General features: G+C 39.5%; 1 protein-coding gene across 4 annotated transcripts in view; it reads left to right on the top strand.

Moving 5' to 3' along the window:
• CATSPERE (catsper channel auxiliary subunit epsilon) overlaps window positions 1-21,819 on the top strand; it is a 192,117-nt gene extending 170,298 nt beyond the window's left edge. For 3 of the 4 annotated variants that reach the window (XM_078440779.2, XM_078440780.2, XM_060644920.3), the window contains 4 exons: window positions 9,066-9,152; window positions 10,260-10,417; window positions 14,972-15,025; window positions 21,376-21,819. In XM_078440779.2, coding sequence (XP_078296905.2) covers window positions 9,066-9,152; window positions 10,260-10,417; window positions 14,972-15,025; window positions 21,376-21,529 — 453 coding nt within the window. In that variant the 3' untranslated portion in view covers window positions 21,530-21,819. Of the gene's footprint in view, window positions 1-9,065; window positions 9,153-10,259; window positions 10,418-14,971; window positions 15,026-17,896; window positions 18,001-21,375 lie in introns of all 4 variants that reach the window. The other variant, XR_013553113.2, reaches the window with a different exon arrangement.
• The last annotated feature ends 1,195 nt before the right edge of the window (window positions 21,820-23,014 follow it).

Genomic DNA, 23,014 nt, shown 5'->3' with positions numbered 1-23,014 from the left:
GAAAAAGAGAGAAAAAAATCCAGGAGTATGAGGGCAGAATTAGAGAACTAAGTGCTGCAATCAAACAGAACAATATCCATATAATAGGAATTCCAGAAGAGGAAGAGAGAGAGAAAGGTGCTGAAGGTGTACTTGAACAAATCATAGCTGAGAACTTCCCTGATCTGGGGAAGGAAAAAGGCATTGAAATCCAAGAGGCACAGAGAACTCCCTTCAGACGTAACTTGAATCAATCTGCACGACATATCATAGTGAAACTGGCAAAATACAAGGATAAAGAGAAAATTCTGAAAGCAGCTAGGGATAAACATGCTCTAACATATAAAGGGAGACTGATAAGACTATTGACAGACCTATCTACCGAAACTTGGCAGGCCAGCAAAGAATGGCAGGAAATCTTCAATGTGATGAACAGAAAAAATATACAGCCGAGAATCCTTTATCCAGCAAGTCTGTCATTCAGAATAGAAGGACAGATAAAGGTCTTCCCAAACAAACAAAAAACTGAAGGAATTCATCATCACTAAACCAGCCCTACAAGAGATCCTAAGGGGATTCTGTGAGTGAAATGTTGCAAGGACGACAAACTACCAGAGACATCACTATAAGCATGAAACCTACAGACATCACAATGACTCTAAACCCGTATCTTTCTATAATAACACTGAATGTAAATGGACTAAATGCTCCAACCAAAAGACATAGGGTATCAGAATGGATAAAAAAAACAAGACCCATCTATTTGCTGTCTACAAGAGACTCATTTTAGACCTGAGGACACCTTCAGATTGAAAGTGAGGGGATGGAGAACTATCTATCATGCTACTGGAACTCAAAAGAAAGCTGGAGTAGCCAGCCTTAGATCAGACAAACTAGACTTTAAATTAAAGGCTGTAACAAGAAATGAAGAAGGGAATTATATGATAATTACAAGGCCTATCCATCAGAAAGAGCTAACAATTATAAATGTCTATGCGCCGAATACGGGAGCCCCCAAATATATAAAACAATTAATCACAAACATAAGCAACCTTATTGATAAGAATGTGGTAATTGCAGGGGACTTTAATACTCCACTTACAACAATGGATAGATCATCTAGACACAGGATCAATAAAGAAACAAGGGCCCTGAATGATACATTGGATCAGATGGACTTGACAGGTATATTTAGAACTCTGCATCCCAAAGCAACAGAATATACTTTCTTCTCGAGTGCACATGGAACATTCTCCAAGATAGATCACATACTGGGTCAGAAAACAGCCCTTCATAAGTATACAAGAATTGAAATCATACCATGCATATTTCAGACCACAATGCTATGAAGCTTGAAATCAACCACAGGAAAAAGTCTGGAAAACCTCCAAAAGCATGGAGGTTAGAGAACACCCTACTAAAGCATGAATGTGTCAGCCAGGCAATTAGAGAAGAAATTTGAAAATATATGGAAACAAATGAAAATGAAAATACAACCATCCAAAAGCTTTGGGATGCAGCGAAGACAGTCCTGAGAGGAAAATACCTTGCAATCCAGGCCTATCTCAAGATACAAGAAAAATCCCAAATACAAAATATAACAGCACACCTAAAGGAAATAGAAACAGAACAGCAAAGATACCCAAACCCAGCAGAAGAAGAGAAATAATAAAAATCAGAGCAGAAATAAACAATATAGAATCTAAAAAAAAACCTGTAGAACAGATCAATGAAACCAAGAGTTGTTTTTTTGAAAAAATAAACAAAATTGATAAACCTCTAGCCAGGCTTCTCAAAAAGAAAAGGGAGATGACCCAAATAGATAAAATCATGAATGAAAATGGAATTATTACAACCAATCCCTCAAAATACAAGCAATTATCAGGGAATACTATGAAAAATTATATGCCAACAAACTGGACAACCTGAAAGAAATGGACAAATTCCTAAACACCCACACACTTCCAAAACTCAAACAGGAAGAAATAGAAAGCTTGAATAACCAGTGAAGAAATTGAATCAGTTATCAAAAATCTCCCAACAAGTAAGAGTCCAGGACCAGATGGCTTCCCAGGGGAATTCTACCAGACATTTAAAGCAGAGATAATACCTATCCTTCTCAAGCTGTTCCAAAAAATAGAAAAGGAAGGAAAACTTCCAGACTCACTCTATGAAGCCAGCATTACTTTGATTCCTAAACCAGACAGAGACCTAGCAAGAAAAGAGAACTACAGGCCAATATCCCTGATGAATATGGATGCAAAAATTCTCAATAAGATACTAGCAAATCGAATTCAACAGCATATAAAAAGAACTATTCACCATGATCAAGTGGGATTCATTCCTGGGATGCAGGGCTGACTCAACATTTGCAAATCAATCAATGTGATACATCACATTAATAAAAGAAAAAATAAGAACCATATGATCCTGTCAATCGATGCAGAAAAAGCATTTGACAAAATTCAGCATCCTTTCTTATTAAAAACCCTCGAGAAAGTCGGGATACAAAAAACATACTTAAACATCATAAAAGCCATTTATGAAAAGCCCACAGCTAATATCATTCTCAATGGGGAAAAACTGAGAGCTTTCCCCCTGAGATCAGGAACACAACAGGGATGTCCACTCTCACCGCTGTTGTTTCACATAGTGTTGGAAGTGCTAGCATCAGCAATCAGACAACAAAAGGAAATCAAAGCCATCAAAACTGGCAAAGATGAAGTTAAGCTTTCACTTTTTGCAGATGACATGATATCATACATGGAAAATCCAATAGACTCCACCAGAAGTCTGCTAGAACTGATACATGAATTCAGCAAAGTTGCAGGATACAAAATCAATGTACAGAAATCAGTTGCATTCTTATACACTAACAATGAAGCAACAGAAAGACAAATAAAGAAACTGATCCCATGCACAATTGCACCAAGAAGCATAAAATACCTAGGAGTAAACCTAACCAAAGATATAAAAGATCTGTATGCTGAAAACTATAGAAAGCTTATGAAGGAAATTGAAGAAGATACACAGAAATGGGAAAACATTCCATGCTCATGGATTGGAAGAATAAATATTGTTAAAATGTCAATACTACCCAAAGCTATCTACACATTCAATGCAATCCCAATCAAAATTGCACCAGCATTCTTCTCGAAGCTAGAACAAGCAATCCTAAAATATGTATGGAACCACAAAAGGCCCCGAATAGCCAAAGTAATTTTGAAGAAGACCAAAGCAGGAGGCATCATAATCCCAGACTTTAGCCTCTACTACAAAGCTGTCATCATCAGGACAGCATGGTATTGGCACAAAAACAGACACATAGACCAAGGGAATAGAATAGAAACCCCAGAACTAGACCCACAAACGTATGGCCAACTAATCTTTGACAAAGCAGGAAATATCCAATGGAAAAAATACAGTCTCTTTAACCAATGGTGCTGGGAGAACTGGACAGCAACATGCAGAAGGATGAAACTAGACCACTTTCTTATGCCGTTCACAAAAATAAACTCAAAATGGATAAAGGACCTGAATGTGAGACAGGAAACCATCAAAACCCTAAAGAAGAAAGCAGGAAAACAACCTCTCTGACCTCAGCCACAGCAATTTCTTACTTGACACATCCCCAAAGGCAAAGGGAATTAAAAGCAAAAATGAACTATTGGGACCTCATGAAGATAAAAATCTTCTGCACAGCAAAGGAAACAATCAACAAAACTAAAAGGCAACCAATGGAATGAGAAAAGATATTTGCAAATGACATATCGGACAAAGAGCTAGTATCCAAAATCTATAAAGAGCTCACCAAACTCCACGCCTGAAAACAAATAACCCAGTGAAAAAATGGGCAGAAAACATGAATAGACACTTCTCTGAAGAAGACATCCAGATGGCCAACCAGCACATGAAAACATGCTCAACGTCGCTCCTCATCAGGGAAACACAAATCAAAACCACACTCAGATACCACCTCACGCCAGTCAGAGTGGCTAAAATGAACAAACCAGGAGACTATAGATGCTGGCGAGGATGTGGAGAAACAGGAACCCTCTTGCACTGTTGGTGGGAATGCAAATTGGTGCAGCCACTCTGGAAAACAGTATGGAGGTTCCTCAGAAAATTAAAAATAGACCTACCCTATGACCCAGCAATAGCACTGCTAGGAATTTACCCAAGTGATACAGGAGTACTGATGCATAGGGGCACTTGTACCCCAATGTTTATAGCAGCACTCTCAACAATAGCCAAATTATGGAAAGAGCCTAAATGTCCATCAACTGATGAATGGATAAAGAAATTGTGGTTTATATACACAATGGAATACTATGTAGCAATGAGAAAGAATGAAATATGGCTTTTTGTAGCAACGTGGATGGAACTGGAGAGTGTTATGCTACGTGAAATAAGTCATACAGAGAAATACAGATACCATATGTTTTCACGCTTACGTGGATCCTGAGAAACGTAACAGAAGACCATGGGGGAGGGGAAGGAAGAAAAAAAGGTTAGAGAAGGAGGAAGCCAAACCATAAGAGACTCTTAAAAACCTAGAACAAACTGAGGGTTGATGGGGGGTGGGAGGGAAAGGAGGGTCGGTGATGGGTATTGAGGAGGGCACCTGTTGGGATGAGCACTGTGTGTGGTATGGAAACCAATTTGACAATAAATTTCATATTTAAAAAAAAAACCTTTAAATGCAAACACTCCGGTCTCTGACCTCAACCCCCAATTTTCTAGCCCTGTGGTTGTTATCCCCACTGCTCCTCTGCCTCTTACTTTTCCTCTCGCAGTCTAGACATCCACCATATTGAGCCCTCTGCTCTCTCCCTCTCTGCCACCCCCATATTTCCTCTTTTCCTGCCTAACTTGAGCTCCATGGTTTAGTCCTCCAGCCTCCATCTTGCCAATACCTGCAAGTCGCCTCCCCGGGTTGTTCCAATGCCCCACATGGCAACTTTAAACATCAATCATTCTGCCTTATCCATGCCTCTGAGCTGCCGATCACTTCTGGAAAAAAAAAAAAAAATCAAAACTGCACTAACTGGAATGAAGAATTTGACTATTAGGAGTGATGACTGAAAACAGAGTCAACTGGAAGAGGCGTCAGAAGGAAATGCCCAGAATTATGCACAGGGAGATAAGCTGATTGAAAATATAGACAAGAACATAATGGAGACTCACTGTCTACATCTAAGGAGTGGAATCCTAAAAAGAGAGAAGAGAGAGAGTTGGGCAGAAGCAAAATTTTCCCAAACTTGCAAAAGACATCGAGGCACAGAAAAAAGTAACCTGTATCCTGAAACACTATGGTAAATTTCTGAAATCAAAAACAAAGAGAACCTCAAAAGCAGCCAAAGCAAAAAAAAAAAAAAAAAAAAAAAAAAAAAAAGAGTAGCTATAAGTCTTCAAGTTGATTTCTCTATAGAGATAATGCAAACCAGAAAACTTTGAGTAAAAATATCTTTAAATTGCTGAAAGAAAATAAATTCCAAATCTAAAATTTCATATGCAATGAAAATAGCCTTTAAAAATGAAAGTAAACAACAGGTAATGCTTTAAAAGACACAGGTGAAATTAACAGGGGAAAATTTTTAAAGTAAAAAGAAATGAACAATGGGATAAAAAGGATTTCAGACAAAGTGACAAATACTGAAGATAAGCAAAGACCCAAAAGAAATCCATGAAAAAGAAAACCAGAACAAAGGAACAAAATCAATGCTAATCATTCAAGAAAACATCTCTCCCACCCTTGGCCAAGAAAAAAGACTTGAAGCTTCATATGGAAAGAGCATAGCATATACTCAAGAATATCAGAACAGGGGCGCCTGGGTGACTCGGTCAGTTGGGCATCCGACTTTGACTTGGTTCGTGATCTCGCAGTTCATGGGTTCTAGCCCTACACCGGGCTCTGTGCTGACAGCTCAGAGCCTGGAGCCTGCTTCAGATTCTGTGTCCCACTCTCTCTCTGCCTCTCTTTCTCTCTCTCTCTCTCAAAAATAAACAAACACTAAAATATATATACATATATATATCTATATCTAAGATATATATATCAGAACAGCCAACCCAAGTGACCATGTAGGCAAAAAAGCAAGCAATTTACATATAAGGAAAATAAAATAAAATTAACATTTTTATAGCAATGCTTTATGCCAGGAAAAAATGGAGTAAAATATTTAAGATACTAAATGAAAATAAATACTGAGCCAAGGATTTTATATTCAGCAAAACCAATGACTCTAGAAAAGGCACAAACTGCTATTAACATGTAAAAAAATCAGATGATATTGTTCCCATGAGTCCTTCCTGAGTAACTTATTAAATAATAACCTTCAAACAATGACAATTAATACTAAAGAGGTAGCAACATAAGAACTAGAGGAAAGCATAATATAGAGTTACTTATAAAGCTGAAGCCAAGCGAGGGTTAAAAGGGAAAGAGAATAGTATATAATGGATGTATTTTCTGACAATATAGGTATAATTATAAAATATGCTAGGAGAATGTTAAGATCATATGTCAGAGGGAAAATATAACTGTTTTCAGTAATCACAATAGCGGTGGCAATATTTGTATTAGTTATTCTGATGTTGTGAGGTATGCAATGTGAGATATTCTAACACTATCATTCTTCATCAAGTGTTTTGGTATAAAAGCAAGGAGACACGTATGTAAAATAGAAGAAGTTAGACAAAAAATCCTGAATTTGAATAGGACTCCATGTAAACTCGTGAGGTATTAGAAACTCATGTGATCTGGATAGAAATGTATTGTTCATAGAGAGAGAAATTTTTCCTAGGCTGTCCAGTAAAATCCCTAGAAGCATAACCAATCGGTAGAAGTATCCTCAGTACCCAGGTGATTATCTTGAAATATTATCTCCCACTAAAAAGAACTGGAAATTCTTAAATAGCTGATTCCAAGCCTGGAGGAGGAAATGTACATGATGGGTTTGGGAGAGTCTGACATACCCGTTAGCAAGGAAGTATCAAAGACTCCTAGGGTCATGTCAAAAGTAATCAGAAGTGAACATGAAAGAGGTTCCTACTGGCTGGAGAAGGGACGATCAGAGCTTCATTAAGGGTAATTACCGCAATATTGCCAAGACCCATTAAATGCATTAAGCCTATGAGTTAAAATGGTTTTTTCAAAAACATACCTTTGGAGAATGATAGAAAACCAACTCCTTGTTTTAAATACTGGCAAATAAAGACAAGGACACAAATATTTCTACTACCTTCTGCAAATGAGCCATCCCAATGGGTAACCAAATAGTAGATAAGGGGAAACATCTCTTTATAAAAGTTTTCCAGTTGAAAAATGAAAAAAAAAGAGAGAGAGAGAGAGAGACAAAATTAGAATATCACCACTTTAAGCCCAAATGATAGAGGTTACTATAAACAAATTTATATTAACAAATTTGACAATGAAGAATTGGATAAAATAGACAAACGCCTTGAAAAACACAATTTACCAAAGTTTCTTGGATTCTAAGCAATAAACAGACATCTATAATCCCAGATGGCTTTCCTGATGAAGTCGACCAAATATTTAAGGAATTTTTCCCTTCAGCTTTCTAAAAACTCCAGAGTATTCAAGTGAGAAGAGCACTTCCCAACTCATTTTATGAATGCAGGACAACCCGCCGAGGACCTTAAAAGAAAAGGAAATTAATGAGCCAATCTCACCCATGACCACAGATACAAGGCACCTAACCAAAACACTGGCAAATCAAACTCGGCAATATATTTAAAAATCATACATCCCCTCCTCCCAAAAAAATTTTTTTTTTTTTTAGAAAGAAAGAAAGAAAAAGGGACGCCTGGGTGGCTCAGTTGGTTAAGCATCCGATTTCAGCTCAGGTCATGATCTCACAGTTTGTGAGTTTGAGCCCCGCGTTGGGCTCTGTGCTGACAGCTCAGAGCCCGGAGACTACTTTGGATCTTGTGTCTTCCTCTCTCTCTGCCCCTCTCCCGCTCATGCTCACGCTCTCTCTCTCTCTCTCTCTCTCTCAAAAATAAAAACATTAAAAAAAAAATTTTTTTTAAATCACGCATCCCGACAAGTTTTGTTTATTTTATAAATGAAGAGTTGGAATATCATTTGAAAATCAAAGAGAGCCACTATATTAACAGAATAAAGAAGAATAAGCATGGATTATTATAATAGTTGAAAAGCCATTAGGTTAAAAAATTATTCATAGGTAACATTATTTTAAAAATACACCTTGGAATTCTCAGGGTCATGAGTTTAAGCTCCACATTGGGAGTGGAGCCTACTTCAAAAAAATAAAGAATAGCACCAAAATAAATCGTAGAAAATTATAAGTATATGGTAACTTCTTTAACTTAATAAAATGTAACTACAAAAAAAAATTATAGAAACTTCTTACTTAGTGGTGAAAATTTGAAAGCCTTCTTTCTGGAGCCAGGAGTGAAATGAGGGTGTCAGTCATCACCACTTCTATACAACATTGTTTCCGATCTCTGTAACAAGGCAAATGATACAATGCAAATTAATTAAAAGCATGAGAATTGGAAAGGAAGAAATAAGATGGTCATATTCACCGATAACATTACTTTTCATGTGAAACACTTAAAATAAGTGAGTTTCCCTTTTCTAAAAGGTCAATATACAACTGTCAATTGTTCCCCTTTATATCAGCAAACGTTTAAGGAATGAAAAAATAAATAAATATACATTTTTCAATGACATTAAATATATTAAATATTAGGAATGAATTTATATACAAAACATGTGTATATATACAAAACATACGTGTGTGCGCAATTTTTTATTAGGTTTTTTATTTTAATTCCAGTAGAGTCGACCTACGGCGTTATATTCGCTTCAGGTGCACAATATAGTGACTCAACAGTTCCCTCCTGGTCATCACAAGAACACTCCTTCATTCCCATGACCTGTTTCATCCATCTCCCCTACCCACCTCCATTCTGGTGACCATCATTGTGTTCTCCACAGTTAAAAGTAGATTTCTTGGTTTCTCTCTCTCTCTCTCTTTTTTTCCTTTACTCATTTGTTTGTCTCTTAACTTCCTATATGTACAATTATTTGACAGAGTGGTTGTTTAAATGAAGCCCAGACATGGAAGTCAATGATTGAGCTTAACAAGCACCTCCCATTAGAAGAAGTCTGGGGACCTGAGGTAAGGAAATTATTACCCAGAAAACTTTATTTGTAATAACTAAATTGGCATTTCAGCATTAACAAAAGCTTGATGGAAACATTCTGGATTTAAATTTGTTTCTGCAACTCACATCCAATTTTTCTATTGCATTAGTATTATGATTTCAAAAGTGCTTCATCTTATTCCTGTTTGATCTTCCATTGTTCCTGTGTTACCAACAATTTCAACTTTTTTCTGCTGAAACCTGTGTTTGCAGATTTATTAAATACCTGACAAACACGTTGAAGCATTGAGAGTAAGTCTTTCTAAAGGACACCTGAAGTTTCAATTTTTGTACAACGAAAAGACCACTTCTGAATGCCAACTATCAGTCCCATACTATAATATTTTCCATTTTTTCAATCGAACTTTCTTGAATTGAAGTTAATTTATGTTATATGGAAAATCAAATCATATCTCATGAATAAAAGGGACCTATACAGTACCTGAGCCTGTAAAATGTAAGTCCTACAACAGGAATGTTTCTTTACTTCTATATCAGAATCTGTGCATGTCAATACAGAGATATATATACAAAAAATGTGTATTATCCTCTATATTCCCAGCTCTAAGCATTCCACTTTCCATCCACCACTCCCAACCCTTCCAGCAACATAACCCTAGAACCTTGACTGTGACAATCCTTTGGACAATCCTTCAACCTCAAAATGGCCTTCAATCCAGTGACCCCACCACCCTCACCCCACCCCCAGGTTCTCTTGCTCTTTATTCAGCTTAAATTCCATGGTCAATAATTCTATCACTCTGTTGATATGTACCCTGAATTCCCTCCTTCCTCACACTTCTTCAGACTTGTGTGGCTAAATCACAACCCTCATTAAATCCAACTGTCCACCTTGACATCTGACTGGTGGTTGGAGGAAAACATACCCATGCTGACTGGTTTCACTTTAATTTCATGATTAAAACCATCCCTTAATACTGCCCAACAAACATAAGTGTATTTCTCCAGATCATTCCCTTCTCCCCTCTAGCTATCACATACTTTCTCCTCTCTCCTATAATCTGCAACACCTCTTCCCCTAGAAAACGACCCTAAGGTTTTTGTCTTTATTTCCTGTTCAGAACTATAAACACTGTTTTTCTTATGCTATTGGAAAACCGGGAGACTTGAATCAACCGTATGAGATTATCAACAAGTCTAACTATAACCATTTAGTTTGGCCCGTAGACCATTCTGGAATGTATGTGTTTCGTGTGAAGATCCTGGATCCAAACTATAGGTGAATATAAATATTTTATTATAATAGTTTTAGCATTTATTTAAAGGGATAATCATGGGATTGAATAAAATTTCTACTCCACTCTACAAAGTCCAATAAATGAGTTACACTAAAACATGACAACATCATATAAGGCAAGAGGGAAGAAAATGCCTAGTAGGAAAAATAAAAATGCCATAGGATCTGGGGTCACCATTACTAAAAGAGTTTCATGAAACACTAACCCAAAAAGATATATGCACCCCCATGTTCATGACAGCATTATTTATAATAGCCAAGGCATGGAGGGAGACTAAGTGCCCATTAATGAGTGAATGATAAAGAAAATGTGGTATATATAAGTATAGAATGGAGTATTACTCAGCCATAAAAAGAAAGGAAATCCTCTACCTCAAGAAGGAAGAAAAATCTCAAATAAACAACTTAACTTTACACTTCGTAGAACTAGAAAAAGAGGAAGGCCCAGAGTTAGTAAATGGAAGGAAATAACAAAGATCAGAGCGGAAATAGAGACTAAAAAGACAGTAGAAACGAAGAGTTGGTTTTTGAAAAGGTAAACAAAATAGACAAAATTTTTGCTAGATTCAATAGGAAAAAAGAGAGAGGACTCAAATAAAATTGGAAATGAAAGAGGAGTTACAACTGATACCAAAGGAATACATAGGATCATAAGAACTACTATAAGCAATTATATGCCAACAAGTTAGACAACCTGTAAGAAATGGGTAAACTCTTAGAAACATACAGCCTACCAAGACTGAATCATGAAGAAAATGGAAAATCAGGGGCACCTGGGTGGCTCAGTCGGTTGAGTATCTGTTTAAGTCCAGCTCAGGTCATGATCCCAGGGTGGTGTTATCAGGCCCTGTGTCTCACTCTGCGCTGAGCATGGGACCTGTTTGGGATTCTCTCTCTCTCCCTTTGCACCTCTCCTCCTCCTCTCTCTCTCTCTCAAATAAAAAAAAAAAAAAAAGGAAAATTTGATTAGACTGACTACTAGTAAGGAGAGTGAATCAGTAAGAAAAAAAAACTCTCAACAGAAGTCCAAGACCAGATGGCTTCACTGGTAAATTCTACCAAACATTTAAAGAATAATATCTAACCTCCTCAAACTCTTCTGAAAAAATGCAAGAGAAAAGAATGTTTCTAAACCCATTTTATGAGGCCAACATTACTAGTACCAAAACCAGACAAAGATACCACGAGAAAAGAAAATTATAGGTCATTATCCTTGATGAACATAGATACAAAAATCCTCAAGGAAATATTACCAAACCAAATTCAACAATACATTTAAAAAGGACCATATACTATGATCGAGTGGATTTATCCCAGGGATACAAGGATGATTTGATATCTGCAAATTAATCAGTGTGATACACATTAACAAAATGAAGGATAAAAACCATATGATGATCTCACTAGATGCAGAAAAGCATTTGACAAAATCCAACATTAATTTATTATTTAAAAAAAAAAAAACTCTCAACAAAGTGGAGAAGGAACATACTTCAACATAATAAAGGCCATATATGACAAGTCCATGGTTAGCATCATACTGAATGCTGAGAAGCTGAAAGCCTTTCCCCTAAGATCAAGAACAAAGATGAGAGACAAAGATGCCCACTTTTAGTTTTGTTCCACATAGAATTGGAAGTGCTATCCAGAGCAATTAGGCAAGAAAAAGAAATAAAAGGCATACAAATCAGAAAGGAAGAAGCAAAATGTTCACTATTTGCAGTTGACATGATATTATATTTGGAAAACCCTAAAGACTCCACCCAAAAAAAAAAACCTGTTAGAACTAATGAACAAAGTCAGTAATGTGGCAGGAGACAAAATGAATATATAAAAATCAGTTATGTTTCTATATACTAATAATGAACTATCAGGCAGAGAAATTAAGAAAATCTCATTTAAAATTGCATCAAAAAGAACAAAATACCTAGGAATAAATTTTTTTTTTAAATTTTTAACATTTATTTATTTTTTGAGACACAGAGACCGAGCATGAGTCGGGGAGGGGCAGAGAGTCAGGCAGTCACGGATTCCGAAGCAGGCTCCAGGCTCCGAGCTGTCAGCACAGAGCCCAACACAGGGCTTAAACTCACAAACTGCGAGATCATGACCTGAGCTGAAGTCGGATGCTCAAACAACTGAGCCACCCAGGCACCCCTCCTACGAATAAATTTAACCAAGAGTTGCAAGACCTAGACACTCAACTCTTTGGCTAAATTTTTATAAGACAATGATGAAAGAAATTGTAGAAGACACCAATAAATGGAAACATATTCCATGCTCATGGATTGGAATAATTAATATTGTTAAAATACCCAAAGCAAACTACAGATTCAATGCAATCCCTATCAAAATTCCAATAGCATTCTTCACAGAATGAGGACAATCCTAAAATTTATATGGAATGGAATGACATCAGACCCCAAATAGCCAAAGTCATCTTGAAAAAAAAAGAATAAAGTGAGAGGCATCACCCTTCCTGATTTCAAACTATCCTACAAAGCTATAGTAATCAAAACTGTATGGTCCTGGCATAAAAACAGACATATATATCAATGGACAGAATAGAGAGGACAGAAAAAGCCACACATATATAGTCAATTAATTTATTATAAAGGAGCCAAGAATATGCAGTGGGGAGGAAGACAGTCTCTTCAATAAATGGTGTTGGGAAAACTGGACAGCCACATTCAAAGGAATGAAATTAGACCACTATCTCACACCTTACACAAAAATTAACTCAAAATGGATTAAAGACATGAATGTAAGACCTTATCCCATAAAACTGGGAGAAAACATAGGTAGGAAGATCCTTGACTTCAGTCCTGGCCATGATTTTTTGAATCTGACACAAAAAAAAAACAAAAAACAAAACAAAACAAAACAAAAAAAAACAGCAAAAAGAAACAAGTGGGACTACGCCAAACTAAAAAGCTTCTGCACAGCAAAGGAAGCCATCAACAAAATGAAAAGACAACCTGTGGAAATCACACATCCAATAAGGGATTAATCTGCAAAATATACAAAGAATTCATATAACGCAATACGAAAACAAACAATCCATTTAAAAACTAGGCTGAAGATCTGAATAGACATTTTTCCAAGACCTACAGATGGCCAACGGGCATATGAAAAGGTGCTCGACATCACTCATCATCAAGGAAATGCAAATCAAAAGAGCAACAAGATATCACCTCACACCTGTTCAAATGGCTGTTCTCAAAAAGACAAGAGATAACAAGTGTTGGCAACAATGTGGGAAAAAGGGAATCCTGTGCACTATTGGTGGGCATGTGAATTGCTGTAGCCACTATGGAAAACACTATGGAGTTTCCTCAAAAAGCTAAAAATAGAACTACCATGTGATCCAGCAGTTCCTCTCCTGGGTATTTACCCAAAGAAAATGAAAACGCTAACTTGAAAAGATTCACCCTCCTGATCATTGTGACATTATTTACAGTAGCCAAGACATGGAAATGATGTATGTGTCCATCAATGGATGAATGGATAAAGAAGACGTGGTATATAAATACAATGGAATATTATTCGGCCGTAAAAAGAGAAGGAAATCTTGCCATTTGCTACAACATGGACGGACCTTGAAGGCTAGAATCTACTTTGGCTCAAAACCGAATTTTGCCACTGATAGATATGCCTCCTTAAGCAAATTGCTTAGTCTCTGAGCTTATTTCTTTATTTGTCTAATGAGTCTATAATTCCTCTCTTAATAGTATTCTGAGGATCAAATGAAAGGCCTGGGTAAAAATCCCTAATTTTGCTCAATCAAGTTAAGTTCCTTTCTTCTCTCTTCTCCCACATGAAGATAGGTGCAGTCGTATCATTAATGTTGACTTAGCTCTACTCTATCTCTTTCCAAGAAATAGGCTACATTATGAGAGATACTCAGTAACTTTAGAAGTTAATAACACAGTTCCATATGTCTAGTTCCTCACATTCTCAGCTTCTTGAAAGAGTCAGCCTACATCAGGTGAATGTCACAGGCTCTTCGATCAGAAAAACCTGAATTCGGCTCTGCTACTTACAGCTGTGTAAACTTTTGCAAGTAGCCTAACCTATCTAAGCGTCAGTTTCTTCATCTAAAAGAAAGGATTCCTGTGAGGATTCAGCAGATAATTCATGGAAGGTATTTGGTACACTGCCTGGTACAAAGGAAACACTCAGATAGTATTCGTTTTCAATAAGTACTAATGCTCAGTAAAACATCATCATCATCATTATTATTATTATTATTATTGCTGTTGCCTCGGGACTCACCATCAAAACGATGCAAAGCTGTTAAGAGGACCATGAAATCGCACTGACAAGCTCTGAGAAATTATACAGCAAGCAGGCCAAGTCACACATATGGAAAAATCATCATGGCTGTTATGCAAATGCATCTAGTCTCTCCATTACCGAGAAATTGACACCTTGATTAGGATTATACATGATTTGATCATTACCGTAAAGATTTGGAGGGAGTCTTAATATATTGCACTTAATTTCATCTTTAATATTATTTTTTCTGATTTGCAGTTTCTGTAACCTAACAACTATCTTTGCAATAGAGACCTTCGGAATGATTCCCAGGTAATGCCCGGCGCCTAATCAGATTTTAATGAGGGAAGTTGTAAAAGACAAGGGTGGCAGCTAAAAAAAGGAAAAACCTCTCTCCCCCATTTCCCTGGGACCCTAATACTTCTGCCCTATATGTGATACCCTAAAATTGTATGTATCAATCATCCCAGGGATGCGGTTGGAAGGAGTTTCTGAGAATTGTTACTGCAGCTGGGGGTCCCCTTTTGTTCCATCCCCCAGTGCCTGCTGTCTTCCCATCCAACGCGTCTTTCAACCCCACGTAAGGGCCAGACTGTAGGCTGCAGTGGTAGAGACTGGGAGCAGACACTGGCTGTGCCCCCAATGACCCCAGGTCCACCCTTGACCACTGGCCATCATTCTTATGCATCCGGGAAACAGGTAGCGAAGGCATTTTCCTGGATCCAACTTGATTTTCCCAGGAGGGCAGAGTAAGGAGTCTTCATGCTCACCCTGGGGTCACAAATGACTTTGCATCTCTGTCCTGGGCCTGGTTTTTATAAAATGTTAAACAAAAATGGAAGACAAACAATTAAGTTACTTACGGCCCTACTTCAAACATTACTGACTCCTTGATGTTTTGTACCAACGGGAGATCAATAGTGTGAATAACCTACAAATGAGATGAGCCATGTGTTATTTTGAAGTGACTTTGGGAAACATGTATAGCGTTTGGCAGTGACTTCCCTTCCTAATGAGGATTCGATTGGTATGTTTGATTTCGATGAATATTAATAACATCCGTCCACCCAAGTATCCACCGTCAGAAGGGGGCATTGGTGAGTTGGAGAGGACAGAAGACAGTGAAGGAGGATTTCACCCAGTCGCCCCAGCTCACCTCCTAGTAGCTGGGATTTTAGCAGCCAGGGCATATGGTGCAGCCTAGGGAACAGTCTGTAGGTTAGTGACCACAGCTTAGTCTCTGTTACACCTGAGCCCTGAAGGGGGGGCGGCAGAGGAGAGAAGGGGTTAGCTGGTGGTGGACATTTTCCTAGTGAGAAAGCCCTTTTCATGAGCAAACAGTGGCTGAAGACCAGCCTGTAGGAGGCAGACATTTAGTGCTCCCTTGCCTTTTGGCCCAGTGCTCAACCACTTCCCCGGATTTTCCACTGGGTCCTTTGGAGTTGCTACCATTTAACCAGCAAACTCACCTAAATCCTCAACCATCCTCTGAGCTCCCCCCTCTTATCTCCCTCTCCCCCACCCCCAGGACACTGCTTCACCTTCAGCCCTCTAAGAGTGCTGGCTGTTTATTTCCCAGCGACCCCCAGGTGCCTCGCAGCGCCATTACCACTGTCGGATCATTATTTATCCCGGTTCTTCTAAAACAAAACTAAAACGTATCTTTTTCAACACCCACCCTTTGAGGCTCATGGCATCCGCTGTACCTCCGTCCTTTCTCTGTGTTGCCGCATCCTCCCCAAAGTCCTCTCCACTCATTGATGACCTTGGCCCTGCCATGCTGTTTCCACCTCCATATCAGTCCCCACCATCTGTGCCCACACGGCTAACCCTGCCAACATCAAGGCCTTTCCTCATCCTGAGTGTCCTCTTCCTCTGCTGTGTTTCCACCACCCACTCCCATAGTCACACTGTGGACACTGGCATTACTGTCAGAATGTCTCTGCTTCCCGAAGCATCTGCTCAGACATCCCATTCTCTGACCTTCCAGCTTGCTACTTCAGCTATACTCACCACAGCTCTTCATTGTTCCATTGGGACCTCCACTTCCACTTTCAATTTCTCCTTTTTTATTTAGTATCTTCTTACACTTTATTCCTTCAGTAGCACTAGTATCTCCTTACCTTTCTGTAATTAAGCGCCCCACAGCGCTCTGTGATTACATCTGAACGGCCAAGTGTCGGTAAAGAAAGTGACACAACAGGGCAGATTAATCTCCGACTTCATGTAGGTCACCAACACTACCTGAGAATCTTCCTATCTTTCTCTGGCCAACCAACATCTCTATTCTCCATAACGACCTCGGACCTTATCTAATTAGCTTCCTCCTTGGACCATCTTTACTTAACAACCATCAGATGAGCTTGTCTCCACCATTCCAGGGAAATTAGAAGCCAGCACCCGGGAACACTCCTGATTCCTGATTCCAAACATATAAATCTGCAAACACCTATGTCCATTCTCTCCTTTTTCCATCCTGTTACAGTTAAAGAAATTGTATTCCTCCTCTTTAATCCTTCCTCTTGTGCTTTGAACCCTCTTACTTTCTAAGGAAACTTCCAAATCCATTATTTCTTCTCTCTTTTATACATTAAACTTTGCCTCTCAACTAGATCCTCCTCGTAGGCTTTTAATCACCCCCAAGTTTTTAATTTAAATAAATTGATAAAAACTTGGGGTGCCTGGGTGGCTCAGCTGGTTAAGCCAGGGTCTGTTTCTTGAGTTTTCTCTTGTTCTTTTGTTTGGAACAAATTTCTTCCGTTTCTTCATTTCCTTTGACTGCGTTGGCTTCTGACTTAGAGAAGACAGCCTCTTTCCAATAGTCTTGTAGGATTGGTCTCAGGGAGGAGATGAACCTTATTGTTCAGTCTGGCCCTAACTGTTGGTTGTCTCTCAAACCTTTGACTGTCCAAGATGCTTTCTTTAAACATTTTTTGTAATGTTTATTTTTGAGACAGAGACAGAACATGAGTGGGGGAAGGGACAGAGAGAGAGAGAGAGAGAGAGAGAGACAGAATCCGAAGCAGGCTCCAGGCTCTGAGCTGTCAGCACAGAGCCCGATGCGGGGCCCAAACCCACCAATCGTGAGCTCATGACCTGAGCCCAAGTCAGACGCTTAACTGACTGAGCCACCCAGGTGCCCCTATCCAAGGTGCCTTCTTAATTCTAAGTGTTTTCTAATAGTTGAGGGTGTGCCAAGACCTGTCAGCCTCCCAAAGAAGAGGACCTCAGTCAGCACCTGGATGCAAGCTGATTGGAAGCTGGACACATAGGCAGCGGCTTTTCAAGTATGCAAATAGACCTCTTTCAGGGAAAAGACTGGGAGACGGGTGTTCCTGTATGTTCCCTCTGTGCCAAGTCCTGGGTTAATCCCAGCTAAATGGAGTTTGTCACACTTCTATAGGACTAGTGAATGTAAGTTCTCCTGACCACCAGAGTCAGGCAATAAAGGGGGTGTCCCCTGCATGGCAGCCATAGAAGCTGGACCACCGGTCATGTGCAGAAGCTCCTTTCAGAGAGATACCAGTGGTCGAAGGAGAAGCAGAGAGAACGTTAAGATGGCACTTGCCATGCTCCCAAGTGTCTGGAAAGGATTTCAGTCAGTCCCTTGATGTGCGTTAAATCAGGAGCCTGAACCCCAGACCATAACTTGTAAGATAAGCAAATAGACCTCTTGATAGAAAGGCGAGGAGATGGGCATTTCAGTCTGCTCTCTCTGGGCTGAGGGTTGAGGGGGGCTTAGCTCCTGCAAGTGCTCAGGATCCCTTTTGTGCGCTGCCTCGTGGGTCTCATAGATACAAGTCCGGTTGGCTCTCAGAGCTAAGTGTTTGGGGAGCCTGTCCCTCAGGTGGAACTCTTGTAGATTGAGACTCTAGATGTTGGGTCCAAACCCTTCAGGCTTCAGGAACAAGCTCCTGGTTGTGTGTTGCTGTGCTGGGTGTGGGGTTTATGGTCAGATTGTGTTCTAGTCACTCCTACATATTTCAATGTGGGTGGATTTTTTCTCATTCACCCAATGTGTAGATGTCGCTCAGCTAGTTTCTGGATTTCTTTTGGAGAGAACTGTTCCTCAGATAGCTGTGGCATGGGTGTGACGGTGGAAGGAGGTGAGTTCAAGAGCCTCCTATGTCACCATCTTGAACCGGAACTGGCCTGCATTGAACCTGATATTTACCAGCCCTCATCTTATTTCCTGTTTCATCAGTGTTGACTCTTCCTTTGACTGCTGTATTGCTCTATGGGTTTTCCTAAACTTCTATAGCCAGTCTCTCTCAAGTAAAGAGAGCCTCAACCTCCTTCACCAGCCAGTAAATGTTGACTTTGCCCAGGGCTCAGCCCTGGTCTCATGAGCTTCTCATTCTGGCAAGCTCAGCCATACTCAGGGCTTCAGTAAGCATCTATCTATATACACATGACTCCCAAGTCACATCTCTGGCCTGTCCAGGGCCAAAGATCCTACCATCTACTTAACGTCTTGTTTTAGATGTCTCAAAGACTGGTCAAACTGGACATGTCCAAAAGTGATCTCGTGATCTTATCACCCGTTCCCTTACCCCATTATTTGTCCCACTCTAAAACCGATCTGTTGGGGTAATTGCATACATCCCTGCAGGTTGTCTCTGCACAGCTCCAAGAGAATCCATTCACATGGGCTATAATATGAATGGTGCCTTCAGGAGATGAACAGTACAGCAACCCTGTATTCCTGTGTTCCTTCTCTCAGGAAATAGCACATTGAACTGTACAAGCCAAACATCTACAAGTCAAAAAGAAAAAATAAATAAATAAGTAAATAAAATACCAAGAAAACAAAAACGAAAAACCAAAAAACCTAGGGCTCACGTTCATTTCTCTGTTTCCCCCAGCTCATCCAGTCACTGATTCTCATTCATTCAATCTCCTGAACCGCCCTTTAATGAGTCGGCTTCCCACCAAGCCTATCGCCACCTCTCCAATCCAAGCTACCATGATCTCAGATGGGAACAGCTGCAGTAGACACCTAACACATCTTGCCTCATTCAGTTCTATTTTCTTCTAGTTCATTTCCTTCGCTGGGGCCAAAGTGATCTTTTCAAATGCTAATTTTATAGCCTGAAACCCTTAGGTTTTTTTTCCCTTAAAATGGTAACTCCACAACAAGGCTTACAAGACCTACCATGATCTGGCCCCCACCTACTTTGCCAATCTCATCTTGCATTGTGCTCCCGCCATCTTCTCCGCTCTAGACCCACCGACCTTCTTTCAGTTCCCAACTTTCTCCATACTCTGTCCCGAAACAGGAACTTCACAGGTGCGATTTCTTCCATCTGGCAACTCTTCCTTACCTCTTTCCTACTTAACTTTACCAACTACGTTTCCATTTAATTCTTCATAGTTTAGGATAATTATATTTTCCCTAAAATAGAGGCATTTCTTGACCCTATCACCAGGTTAAATCCTGCTATAGTAAGCTTTCATTGTGTTGTATCTCTCTCCTACTTAGTTCTTATCGCAAATAAAATTTTCTATTTATTTTCTCATCACTGATTAACGATTATGTCCCACTTGAATGTAAGCTCTCTAAGGATAGGGACCATGTCTATTATTACTTATCATTGTTTATCCAGGTACTACCACAGGACCTGGCTCATATCAGGTAATTTATTGAGTCAGTTAATTAACTTCCTCCAAGAAAGAAACCATTCACTGGAGTCAGATTAAGCTCGTATCCATATAGCAGGAAGGTCTGAGTAAGGAGGGACCTGGGGAAACTTTAACACTGCAAATAAATAATTATGGCTTAAAAAGGAACCAAAAACTGAAGTCAGATAACAGGACACCAAATAGAAAAGAGCACAGTGTTTGGCTCAAGCAATAAATCTGCCCTGATGGGAGGCACCCATGCAGAGTCCCAGGTGAAGAGGCCTGGTACCCAGAGGAAAGTAGGAGAGAGAGAGAGAGAGAGAGAGAGAGAGAGAGAGAGAGAGAACAAGAATGAGCAGGGGAGGGGCAGAGAGAGAGGGAGACACAGAATCCAAAGCAGGCTCCAGGCTCTGAACTGACAGCACAGAGCCTGACGCAGGGCTCGAACTCACGGACCTGAGCCAAAGTCAGATGCTTAATGGACTGAGTCACCCAGGCGCCCCAATTTATTTTTATTTTTTGAGAGACAGCATGAGCAGGGGAGGGGCAGAGGGAGGGAGAGAGAGAGAGAGAGAGAGAGAGAGAGAATCCCAAGCAGGCTCCAGGCTCCATCCCACAACCCTGAGATCATGACCCAAGCCAAAGTCAAGAGTCAGACGCCCAGGTATTCCCCCTGCCCCCACTGCCAGGCATTTTTATCCAGGGAGCCCATTCTAACGCTCCTAATCCTATTCCCACCAGTACTCTGTTCAAAGGTCACCACCACTGGAAGGCCTTCCGGATGTCTGCCCTCCCGCCCCCCTGCCCCAGCAAATTTCATATTTCTTTCTCTCATTCACCACACTCTCTGTTTTCCTCCCTGGTCCACCTTGAACACTAAGAGGCAAACGTCCTGAGGGTAGACAGGCTGTCTTACTAATCTCTGTTTGCTGTCAGTGGCATAGGAGCTAGCCATTCAAACGTTGTCTGACTAAATAAATTCACAACCAAAGTGAATGATGACTTCTAATGGACTGGTTTTTCTTCTGTTCTTGTTTCAGTCCCAGTGGCTACCTGGTTGCTGCTTTCCTCTTTGTTCTGATGCTATTGTTCTTCAGTATTCTAGTTTTGAGCTATTTCCATTACATGAGGATCTATAAACAATGTATTTACGAAACACTTAACAAATATGAAAGAACACCAAAGAATAATTAGGAGGAACCAAAGCTTGTACAGTAGGGATGTATATATATTTATGTAGAGAGAGTATATATATATATACTTACATTGTAAGTGTGCATGTGACCAAGACGTACAAAGCACAAAGTATGTATCATCAAATTCAAGCTCCGAAGAATGTTTTTGAATTGCCCCAAGACGAATGTCCTCATATCCGTTGTATATTACAAAATTAACGTTAAGGTGTTTGCACTTACCTTAAGGTACTCTATATGCTCTTCTGTGGTGTTCTAAAAAATTAAAATGAAGCTAACTTTGGCTGTTAACATCCTTCCTGAGAATGTGAGTAAATTTTTTGAAAGTGTATAAACGTGTCAAATATTATTTTGCGTGAAACTGCTCATATGAAACCTTAGATGGCTATAGTTCGCTTATGCACAAAAGGCTTAATGTGTCCTAAATGATCTGCCTTCAGCGTATTCCAGAAGTTTTTCTAGCAGTAGAGTCACACGTGAAATGTACAACTTATTTTATTGAAAACAAGGAGTGGATGCTCTAAGTTTTAATTTTAAGTTTTAAAGTGTGATTTTCATGTTCAACATAAGCTGCTTAATTTGCCCAAGGGTCACCACAGCTTTCAAACAATCAGTATTTCTAGCAGTCAGAGTTCAACTACAGAAGCAGAACTTGTGGGAAGCGCGTGTGTGTAAAGCAATTTGTTTAAAAGAATTGGCTTATGCGATTGCAGAGGCTAGCTGCACGAGAATGAAATCAACAGCACGGACATCAAGAATAGAGGATCACAGGGGCGCCTGGGTGGCTCAGTCGGTTAAGCAATTGACTTCAACCAGGTCATGATCTCATGGTTCATGGGTTCAAGCCCCAAATCGGGATCTGTGCTGACAAGCTTGGAGCCTGGAACCTGCTTCAGATTCTGTGTCTGCCGTTGTCTCTCTCTGCCCCTCCCCCCTTCAAAAAATGAATAAACATTAAAAAAAATAAAAACAGAAAAAAGAATAGAGGCTCACAAAGACTAGAAGATCTTGAGATGGAACCCCAGGGGCAGATCAAAGCTGCTGTCCACAGTTGGAATTTCTTATTTTACTAAAATCAAGAACAAGACAGGGATACCTGCTATTCACCACTGTTTTTGAGAGTTCTGACATTACAAGAGGAAAATAAAATAAAATAACCATTATAAGCACTGGGGGAAAGGAGATAAAAATCCTCTCTTTCAAAAATAAGATCATATGCCTAGGAAACCCAAACTTAGTCACAAGAACTACCCTATAGTTGTCTAGACTAAGATAATTTGATGGCACAATGTAAGATAAATATTTAAAAATTAGTACTTTTTCTCTAGGATGCTATATAACAACAATAGAAATAACAAAAAGTAATCTATTCATTGTAGTGACAAATTTTTTTTATGTAATTTATTGTCGAATTGGCTTCCATACAACACCCAGTGCTCATCCCAACAAGAGCCCTCCTCAATGCCCATCCCCCACTTTCTCCTCT

Source organism: Panthera onca, chromosome F1 (assembly GCF_046562875.1).
Source record: "Panthera onca isolate mPanOnc1 chromosome F1, mPanOnc1 haplotype 2, whole genome shotgun sequence".
Classification (NCBI taxonomy): Eukaryota; Metazoa; Chordata; class Mammalia; order Carnivora; family Felidae; genus Panthera; species Panthera onca.
Note: the sequence above shows the minus strand (reverse complement) of the source record. Positions and strands in the feature narration are given on the sequence as shown.